An 11,733-nucleotide genomic window follows, 5' to 3' on the forward strand; every position below is an offset into this window, starting at 1 on the left:
ACTTTCTGCCAGTCTTCTTCATGAAACGCTTCACTCTTCTGACTATCATCGCCATCTTCCACTGCAGATCCATCTCCTCCAGATCATCAGGATCGATCTGGTCATAGTCTTCTTCCAAAGCAGCAGGGTCCACAATCTTCCCTTGTATGTAGTTCTCGTAAGAAGCAATAAAAGATGCATAGAGTGCAAACTGCTCTTCAGCAGATTTGACACTCATTGGCATCTTAGTGTAGTTATTGCTTGAAGCACTGGGAGAGAAACTACTCTTGGATGCTTGAGGTTTCGAAGCACTTGATCCTCCAGCAACAAAGCAAACATCACCGTTCATGTTTACTGACACATTTCCTTCATGAGAAGAGTTAGAACCTGACTCTCCTTTGGAGTAGTAAGCAGCAGATTCAGACTTCGAGCTTGAGCCTGAGTTAACTTTGGCACCATACATACCAGGGTCTTGAACCTGATCCGTTGGTGTCTCTTTACGAACCATATTAAGCTCAAAGGTTCTGAGCTTGTTTACTGCTATCTCCAAGTCAAAATTAGGAAAGTCTTTGTCTTCCCTCATTAGAACAGTGTACATTTCCCACTTCGGTGGGAGAGCATCGAGAAGCTTCTCAACTATTTCCTCCTCTCTGTAAGCAATAGAATAGTTGTTCAGCTCTGTCATTAGATGATAATATCGGGTGATAATATCATCGAGCGATTCGTTCTTCAAATACTTGAAGACAGAGAACTGGGTCTTTAACAGCTTAATCTTCGAGGCAAGAATACCCACGTTCCCTTCGAATCTATTCTCAAGAGCATCCCAAAGCTCTCGTGCAGAAGTGTACTTCCGAAATGTATGGAGAATCTCTTGAGGAAGAGCCATAGTAATTGCGGCATGGGCCTTGCTCTCGGCCTCATACATCTTCTTCTCTTCTTCCTCCATCTTGCTGTACTTCTTTATCACATCCCGACCTTCGTATTCCATTGTCGGTGGAATATATCCATCCTGGATGCACACCCACATCTTTGCATCCTGGTATTTAATATACTGAATGAATCTATCTTTCCACGCTACAAAGTCTGTTCCTTTCATCAACCTTGGGGCCTTAGTGGCCGACCCCGCTTCAACTTCCATTTTGACTAACTCTGAGATGTTAATTGGCGACATCTTCTCGAAAACACGAAAAACCCGAAAAATCAAAAATTCTTCCAAACAGTACTATAGGCGAAGTTAAGGATAACTTCGCTTCAGTGTTAACTTCGCTGGAAAAACCTTAAATTCGCGTGACTTGGCGAAGTTGAGAATAACTTCGCTTAAGATAAGCGAACTTAGGAGGTAAACGAAGTTGAGGATAACTTCGCTTAGGCGAACTTATGAGGTAGGCGAAGTTGTGGATAACTTCGCTTAACCTTATATCTTCGCCGAAACCCTACTTCCAGTGACGGCAACTTCGCCTGAAGAACAACAACTTCGCCCGAAGAACACTGAAAATATTCAGATCTGTTTTCGACGATTTAACAGTTTCCGGTCGGTGTAACGGCTTGAATATGACTGTATAAGGTGAGTATACCACAATATCAACGAAAACGCGTCCCGCGAATAGGTCAAACGAGACGTTTTCTACACCCGAGTGAAATCCCGAACCACACAATCGAGCCAAAAGCTCTGATACCAATTGTAGGTTCCCGGACGGATCTTACACGGGATATCGCTATCTACGCAGGTGCGGAATCCCTGCGTGGGTAGATACGAGCGTAGAATACTAATAACAAACACACGCGATATAAACGAACACGTTATAGAATATAACCCGAAACACGTCTATTACAGACTCTCGACACGTTCACTGAACTACTGGATTACACGTGAACAACCAAAACGCTAACTGACCAACAACTTCACGTAAACCCGTAGGTTACTTAAATACACGACAACTTCGCCTCAGGCGAAGTTGTCTGTAACTTCGCTCGTTGAACAAGTTCGCCTAGGCGAACTTGTCAACAACTTCGCTTGTTCAACAAGTTCGCCTAAGCGAACTTGTTGATAACATCGCTTACATACATAAACATAAACTTAAACATAATTACATTACAGACTCGATTACAAACGCTAGACTATGAACTACTGACATTTATGTACCAACACAAATAAGATTGAACAAGATCTTTAGATATTTCTTCAACCGCTGGTGTAAACGAATTAAATAACCCATCACAATCGAACATCCAATCGGGACCCTTGCCAGTAGGAGGTGGGGTATAACTTTGACAATCAATGTGATACCACTCTTCCATACACCCCGAAGAGTTATTGAAGATCCCCTTCTTAGGAGAATTGTATCCCAAAAAGTAACCCTCGAATGCTTTTACATCAAACTTCCCGGCATCTCTCATCAAAACAGTACAAGGACACCCGAACGGTTCCAAATACTTTAAGTTCGGTTTACGATTATTCAGAAGTTCGTAACTTGTCTTCTTGAACTTCTTTATAGTTAGTACACGATTCAGTGTGTAACATGCCGTATTCAAAGCCTCGTTCCAGAATTAAACGGGAAGCTTAGAATCAGCAAGCATTGTTCTCGCAGCCTCAATCAATGTACGATTCTTCCGTTCAGACACTCCGTTTCGTTGAGGAACATACGACGCACTGAATTCCCGATGAAATCCCTTTTGAACACAGAAGAAATCCAATATATTATTCCTGAACTCAGTTCCATTATCACTATGAATTCGTCTCACATTCAGTTTATAAAGTGATTCGATCTTCGTGATAAGATTCTGAATTAACACAAGCGCCTGGTCCTTCGACCCCATAAATAACACCTATGAGTATCGTGAAAAATCATCTGTCACGACTGAGCAATAAAAATCACCCGCGATGCTAGCACGACTCACTGGACCAAATAAATCCATATGAAGTCGTTCTAGGGGTGTGATAATCGAATTAATCGATTTACACGGGTGTGATTTCTTCTTTTGTTTCCCCTTTTTGCAAGCGACATAATGATCATTCATCTTGAAATTCACCATCCACCAAATCATTTGAAACTAGATGATTCATTTTGAGAACATGGGTGTGCCCCATACGTCGATGCCAAAGTATCGAGTCTTTCTCCATGGCTTAGGAGACAAAACACGTTGCTGAGGGCGAAACATTTACATTAACACCTATGTCGAGTATATAAATATCATTCTATCGAGGTGATCGCATGACAACCATATTTTCCAAAATTGTGTATCCTGGTTGAAGAATAACATACTCCTTATCTGTGAACACAGTGGTATACTTTTTATTACAAATCTGTGACACGCTTAACAGATTATGATCCACTTTTTCACAATAATTAACATTTTCAAATGTCACTTTCCTGTTTGAAACCTCTCCTTCCTTAGTAATCATCCCACCGTTATTCCCAGCAAATGCCACATAACCCCCTTGAATCTCTTTGACATTATTCAGAAGATTAAGATTGCCGGTGATATGCCGAGAGCATCCACTGTCCAGTATCCACTCTTGACCTGACACAGACCTGGATGAACTCTGCACAGAAACGTAAGATGATTAGTTCAAAAAGGCAGCCCAAGCCTCAGTCTTGGGCTCTCCCTTCGAATTTTTCGGAGATAAATTTAACTTAACACTTTCTTTCGATACTTGCGAATAGGTGACAGATTTCTTGGTTTTCTTTTTTAAGTAACCATCACGTATTATTCCCGAATCAGTGTTTTTACAAATTGCTTGAGCACGATCAACAAATTTGTTTGATACATTAAAAGTTTCAACCCGAACGACTTTCTTCGGATTAAAATTTGAATACATTATAACACATTCAACAACTTGATTTTCGTTCAAGTTATTAATCATTTCAATCTTTCGAGTTGATGAACGTTTGATATCTTTAACCTTTGCTTTACATTTCTTTGAGATATGACCAGGTTCACCACATTTGAAACATAAACGAGAATCTAAATATTTTAGCGGTGAAGTACTAGTCTTGTTTGTATGCAAAGATTGATGAGTATCAACCTTGGGTTTATAAAAAGTTACCAGCTTTGGAACTTCATGTTTTAAACTCTTTTTAGTCTTATCGAATTCAAGATTTGTGGAATTCGAGGAATTCTCCAAACCTGACGATTTTATGAATTTAATGGGTTTGAAAACATTATTGTTAGGTTTTGCTTGAACATTAGTTGATTTTGATTGATAGAATTTCTGTTCGAGTTTGGTAACCTTTGAAGTGTCATCCTGAAAGACACTTTCAATCATTTCGGGTTTTAGAAGCTTCAAAGGAACTTCCTTATCCGAAAATACTTTGGATAACCCTTTTAATTTAAAAACTTTCCCATTTGAAGAATCAAATTGAGGATTGATAAACTTCATCAACTCCTCATTAGTCACCGTAGGTTTTTCTAACCTCTTCGCTTTAGGAATTACTTTAGGAAGCTTCACTGAATCACCCGAGGGCTTTGAACCATATACTGCTTGTTCAAACTCCTCAGGTTTACACAGAATGTGATGTCAGCAGGTATGTTCTTGTTTTTGACAATCACATCTGGTTCAGACAACTCCTCGATAGAACCATCCAATTAATTTTTGGTAAACACAGATTTACTTTGAATATGAATCAGTTCTTGAGTTGTTTTGATTTGTTCAACAATTTCAGATTCAACAGTAGGCATTTATGGAGTTATGTTTTGATCAACAACCGGAATGCTATTGTAATCTCCTTTAAAAGGAGGAGGAATCTTGACGTACCTTAACCTGCTTTTCCATTTTTCTTATGAGAATTGTTGACTTCAATAATCTCATTTAAAAGAAACGAGGAATCTCGAAATTTTCCAAGTTTATTTTTAAGTTCCAAAACTTCATTTTCTAAATTTGAAATACAGGTTTGGAGTCTGAGAATCTCCTTGAAATGTTGATCCACAACAATAATCTTACATTGAATTTCAACTTTGAGATCATCATTGATTTCCGATAGTTATGTTATTTTTAAAGTCGATAGTTCCAGTAATTTGGATTTCTGTCGATAGCATTCATTGATCAAGAAATGTTCTTTTGTGAGAGAAGTGTTCTGATGTTAGGCTGACTCAAGTTTGGCTTTGAGTACAACACATTCAGCACACTCTGTCACAACAGCTGAAGTTACTTTTTCTTTTACTTCAGATACATTAATTTGAGGTTTAGGACATACCTCTTCAATCTTAGCCACGCAGGTATAAGATTCAGCTTGATCAGGTACTGACTGTTCTGATTCGGTTTGTACAGATGAACTCTGATCAGAATCTGTTTCCGAATCTGAGGTGTCACTTTCTTCAGTCAGATTGTCTCCACTTGCATCTTCAAAGTTTTCAACAGGTTCAACAACAGCAAGGTTGGCTTGATTTCCCAATAGCCTTTGAGACCAATCTACACCTTCATTTGCCACGAGAGCTTGAGTGGTTGGAGACTTGTTTTGCTCACCATCTGATGAACTCTTCTTACTTTGATCACTCCCAGATTTATTCTTTCCCGAAGGTCTCTCAGAATTGCATGGACTTGAATACTCTTTTCTAGGTTTATCACACTCTTTGGCAAAACGGCCAAAGTCCCCGCAATTATAACACTTAACCTTCAGTTTGTTAAAACCAACCTGCTTGTTAAGAGTGAGAAGATCTTTCCTGTCCTCTGCATGAATCTCTTCACCTTTCTCACAATCATTTCCATGTTCCACTTGAGATCCATCAGCTCAAGGTTATCGGGATCAATTTGGTCATAGTCTTCATCAATTAACTCACTTGTTGCAATCTTGCTTCCAACAAGTTGTTCATATGAAATGAACGCACACACAAACGTAAATTGTTGTTCAGCATCTTGCAAATTTACTTTAGGCAACGAACTTGAAGCATTTGCATTTGAACCAGTATTGGCACCAGTTGCCATGAAGCATACATTAGGTGAACCATCTACATTATCTGACTCTTCATGTGGTTGTGTGAAGAAAGCTGTGATTGGGACAGAGCTTGAAGAGTTGTTTGCAGACATTACACCACCATAAAGAGAAGGTTTCTGGTTCTGATTATCCTTCAAAGAGTTCTGGCACTTCAAATCAAGTTCTCTTTCCTCTATTTTGTTAATAAATTTCACGGTAGTGAGCTCGGTGTTACGAAAGTAACCCTTCTCTTTCAATACCAAAAGGAATGTAGAATACGAAAATGCATTCTTCAGTGTATCAATCTTGTCTGTCTCTATCTGCTCAAGATTCACACTTTCCATTTCCACAAAAAGATGACTAAACCGATTAATCATCTCTTCAACCATCTCGTTTTTCAGCAACGTAAAATTTCGAAACTAAAATTTTACAAGAGTCTTTTTGCTCACCAGCGTGTTTCCCAAACTTCTAGTCTTTAGAGTTGCAAACAGTGATGCACAAGTTTTGATCGTGCTATATTGGTGAAAGATTTGCTCTGGTAAAGCCATTGTGAGAGTTGAGTAGAATTTTGTCTCACTTTCAAAGTATTTAATTTCCTGAGCTTCATAGTGCTTATGGTCCTTTAGAGTCCAGCCCATTGTGTCACTACCAACCAGTGGTGCTGCATAAACATCATCGAGAAACCATACACTGCTTGGATGTACTGATCCCAAATGAGCAAGAAATCTCGGTTCCCACCGAGCAAACTCAGAAAACTTCAAAAGTTTTGGACACTTGTTATGACTACCATTCTCATTATCCATTGTCAGCGTTTGTTGCATTAAAGCATTATGGGATGCTAATACATAGTACGAAAAATTCTGAGAAGCCATGAGATAACGGGTTGTGAAAAGCCATGAGATAACGGGTTATGGTTACTATTCAAACAAATTAGAACAATAACGAATGTGAGGGATAACGAGTAAGAAACAGTAACGAATGTGAGATATTCGTTAAGGATTCAAGCGAATGTGAATTGTAACGATTGGGAATAACGAATGTGGATAGCGAAAGAGACACTGTTTAAACGAGTGATAAATGAATTTTAGCGAATGTGAGATTTAGCGAATGTGTTTCACGAATGGTGAATGAATAGCGAATGTGGTTAACGAATGTGGTTTAAGCAAATGAAGATGAGGTTTAACGAATCAGATAAAACAAATATGAAATGAACGAATTGTCAGTTAGTTTAACAAATCAATCTTCAACCATTTTAACGAATGAGTATTCAAATCTTCAAAACTTCAAACTTCAGATCTTAGTCCAAACTAGTTCGAAATCAATGAAACTTATATCAAATGATTCGTAACTCAAATCCAAACCTCACTATGTTAGTCCGTAATCACAACCGCTTAACTCCGACCTCAATTGTCCAATTAACCAACTGCCATTAATATCCGATTCACACTTCAATTCACTAATCAATTCAAACAATCGATTAACCAATTCACTTCAATCCGTACTCAATCCACCATTACTCGTTCTAGAACCTTAATAACACTTCCTAATTACATTTATCTCATCCAATCACTATTAATATGATGCTCTTTTTCTCTTAAACTTAACCGAACACAATTCAAATCAATTCATATGTAACTTGACTTAATACATGATGAATTCGTACAATTAGACCACGAATAACATCGAAGATCAGATCAAATGGCTCTGATACCACTTGATTGAGCCGGTTCGGATCTAGATCTTATGATGACATCGAGTTACTCGTTGATACGGTATACGATTAAGCTAGATTACGTTATGTGTGTGTACTGTGTGTGTTGAGAGTAAATTTCGACAGAGTAACGACTCAGAGAAGGGAATAATCAGAACTGTTACATTAATGAATACCTTACAGGGTATTTATAGGGGATGACCACATTCGTTAAGTTAACACTTAACGAATGTGTCATTCGTTACATTAAGACATACGAATGAGCATCCTCATTCGTCAATACATTTAACCATAACGAATCGCCCCCATTCGTTATCTCATTCATTAATCAAGGTTAACGAATGAGCTTACATTTAATACGAATGTGTTACATTAGTTACGGGGTAACGAATATAACTTACATTAGACGAATGGGCTATTTAAATTATAGCCCCTACATTATAAGATAATTACATCAATAAACTAATAAAGAACGAGACGTACAAAACATGTATCAACAATATTTAGGCATTTGTTTCCTTACCTAAGTATTTCATGCCGGTCTAATTTAACTCATCCCATTTAATACGTTTGTAAAAATGAAATCCATGAAACGAGTTCTTCCCCCAAAACATATATAATTAATTAAAACATTTAAAAAGTGGGGATTGTGAGAAACTCACCGTTGGTAGGTACAACGTCAGATATGTCCAAACACCTCATGTCCTATTAATATAGTACACGCTTTTTAATAATCTATACATTTTAAGTTTTTCATTCAACTTAAAATATCTCACACAAACGTTTTAGTTTTCTTAAAACGTTTCGTTTTATCTTTTTATTAGTTCAAGTTCGATCGACCTGTTGGCGACTTTAAGTTTGTTTAAGTCCAAGTTAGGTTTTCACACAAGCACGCAAAATCCTAACTTACATATATTTATGTATGTATACTTATCCTAAATAATAACTAGCATTCAAAATTCTAGTCTAGGTGGTTTTTCATGGTCATCTGATTTCAAATCACTTTAATTGTCTTTTGTTTATTTCATTTGTTTTTTTCTTAATTAGTTTAAAATTAGTGTTCAGTAAAAAAACCCTTAAAATAATAATAATTAAATAGTTGTGTCAGTCAGTAGAGTCTAATTAGTTAATTTACGTAATTCAAAGAGTCTCGTGGGTTAGATATCCGGACTTACTTAGTTGTATTAGAGTCGACCGATTCACTTGCTGGTTAGCGTAATTTTAGTTAATAAATTTATAACTACTTTTAACACATCAAGTTTTTGGTGCCGTTGCTGGAGACTCTTGGCGATTGCGTTATTAAATTTGATTAAACTTGCTTGCTATATACGTGCTATTTGCTTTATCTATTGCTTTGAGTCATAGGAGTCTAATAGTTATTTTATTCTATTTTCAGTTTTTTATTTTTGAGTCTTTTATTAGAGTCTATCAATTTTGTTTTGTGTGTTTTTCAAGTACATGCCACATCTTCGTTCGCACGGACCGCCGTTGGATTTCTTTGGACCTACTCTGTTGAAGTCCGAGGCAAGTTCGTCATCGTCTGAAAAGCAACTAATCACCATAGCACGTCACCAAAGTCATCACCCGCAAGTTCACCTCCACCGAGTCCCAGAAACATCCCAATGGTCGAAAATAACCGAACCGTGTAACAACAAGCTTTTGAAGGGTTCCATGGAGATTTCTCACCCATTGTCACCCCCGAGATTGATAACCCTAACTCATGGCAGATTCCATCCTACATCATGGCCAACATTACCCAACAATACCAATTCCATGGCCGTGAAGATGAAGATGCAACGGCACACATCAACCGTCTTACTCGTGTGTTCGAAACATTCAATTTGCAAGGTGATAATGAGGATGCAATCTTCCTTCACTTGTTCCCGTTTTCACTTTCAGGTCGTGTCGCCACTTGGCTCGATTCGCAACCTGCTGGAGCAGTCACCACTTGGGAGGCGCTCCACAATGCATTCATCAAGAAGTACTTTCCACCTGCTAAAGCTTCTCGCCTTCGTGACCAGATCCATTCCTTTCACATGGTGCTGGATGAGCCATACTACCAAGCTTGGGAACGCTTTCAGAATCTGCTTTCCCGTTTTTCAAAACATGGGCTCACACCTTGGGCCCTTGTTGAGAAGTTTTACAATGGGCTTACTTATGAGGCTAAAGCTAGGTTTGACATTGCTGCTGGGGGTAATTTGATTGAAAAAAAGAATGCGACTGAGTGTAAATAGATGTTTGAAAGTTTTGCGCAATTGGACTATGCGAAGAAGCCACGAGGCGGGAATTCCAATCCCGTCACTAGTACACCCTCATCTGCTCGAGGTATACACCAGGTTAATCTGGATACTGGTGTGGCTGCTGCTTTGGAGAATCTTACCCGAGAGGTAAAGTAGTTAAAGGCTAAAGTGGATAAGTGTGAGCTGTGTAGGGGTGGTCATGGTATGTTGGAGTGTCCGTTGATGAACAATCAAGATGTTGATTTGTGGCTGGTCAGAACAGGTTCCCTAATACTTACAACAACAACAATCAAAACTAGAACAACTACAAGAATCAAAACCAGAATCAAGGGCAAGGTAACTCAAATTGGCACCCGGCTTGTAGGCCACCTGGGTTCCAAGCGTCCTATAACCGAAATCAAGGTCAGTATAATAGTAAAGGTACGAATGGTCAAAGTTCGAATAATGGGCCACATCTGAGTAAGAGATTGGAAGAAATGATGCAGCAAATCCTTACTAGAGATCAATTTACTCAAAAGACTCTTGCGGATCACGATATGCTTTTATAGAAACAACAGTCGTCTCTACTCGACATGCAAAGGACCATTGGCGATATCGCTCGATGATCGGATGAGAGACCCCCGGGATAGTTTTCAGGTTCTACTTAGCAGAATCCGACAGCTCAACTAAAGGCGATTACTACTCGTAGCGGCAGGTTCTGGGTCCCGACGTAAGTAGAGGAGAGGCTGAAGCGGAAGATGAGGAGGTGATGGATGAAGAGATCAAAATGGAAGTATTGGGCAAAGTGCAGAACACCGCACCAGTTGCACCGCCATTAGAGAAGAAGCGGGTTAAAGTCCGGCCATCACCTGTGATTGATCACTCTCGTGTCCGTATCCCGCTCGCTTAAAACATCAGAAATACACGCCGGAGTACGAGCACTTTATCGACATGTTCCGACAGTTGAAGAATAACCTTCCATTCATTGAAGCCCTTCAACACATTCCGAAATACGTGAAGTTTTTGAAGGACCTGTCGAAGAGGAAGGATAGGTTAGGGGAGGTTTCATAGATTCCCCTTATGGGAGATTGTTCGGCTGTAATGTTGAACTACGTAGCCGAGAAGTTGTCAGATCCGGGAGTGTTTACGATTCCTTGCTTGTTTCGTAGTGATGCGATGAGCCATGCATTGGCGGATTTAGGGGCGAGTATTAATTTGATGTCGTATTCTTTGTACAAGAAGTTGGAATTGGGCGAGCATACACCGACTCGCATGTCGTTGTCATTGTCTGATCGTTCGGTTAAGTATCTGCGTGGAATTATCGAGAATTTGCTAGTGAAGGTTGATAAGTCTGTGTTCTTGGTGGATTTTTTGGTGCTCGACATGGAGGCCGATGAGAAGGTCCCCATCATTCTTGGTTGTCAATTCTTACACACCGCAAACGTGCTTATCGATGTGTATGATGGGAGGATCACATTTCAGGTTGGTGATGAGAATGTTACTTATGATGTCGCGAGGTTAATGAAGCATCAGGGTGATCAAGATGATTTCAGTGGTCCATGCCATTCGGTTTATTTTATTAACTCTTTTATTGCAGGTGTGGATAGTTGTTTCGATTATATTTGTGGTGCGGATCTCGTGGGAGGTAGTGGTATAGTAGATTGTGATTATTTGCTTGAGGATGAGTCGGGTGTAAGGCCCCGAACCCAGGGTACCCCACAGTTGGTAATCATTCAAAACACTCGCAAAAATGATTCATTTCATTAAGATAAGCAATTCAGAGTATAATTCAGCGGAAAACATAATTAATAAAATAAGTTCCCAAAACCCGGGAATTTTGCCCAAAATCAACATAGTTATCTTTAAATAAAACTTTTAAAAATAAATATTTAATAGTAAAACTTCAATTCCT

At 39.0% G+C, this 11,733-nt stretch overlaps 1 protein-coding gene across 1 annotated transcript; it reads left to right on the plus strand.

The window, feature by feature from the left end:
- Positions 1–10,901: 10,901 nt before the first annotated feature.
- On the plus strand, positions 10,902–11,478 carry LOC143627382 (uncharacterized). The gene is made up of 2 exons (XM_077097219.1): positions 10,902–11,303; positions 11,419–11,478. Exons 1-2 carry the CDS (start codon positions 10,902–10,904, stop codon positions 11,476–11,478), a joined length of 462 nt encoding a protein of 153 aa, XP_076953334.1.
- Positions 11,479–11,733: the final 255 nt, after the last annotated feature.

This window comes from Bidens hawaiensis, unplaced genomic scaffold (genome assembly GCF_021521415.1).
Source record: "Bidens hawaiensis isolate Kalapana, Puna unplaced genomic scaffold, B.hawaiensis_p1.1 tig00004664_1, whole genome shotgun sequence".
Classification (NCBI taxonomy): domain Eukaryota; kingdom Viridiplantae; phylum Streptophyta; class Magnoliopsida; order Asterales; family Asteraceae; genus Bidens; species Bidens hawaiensis.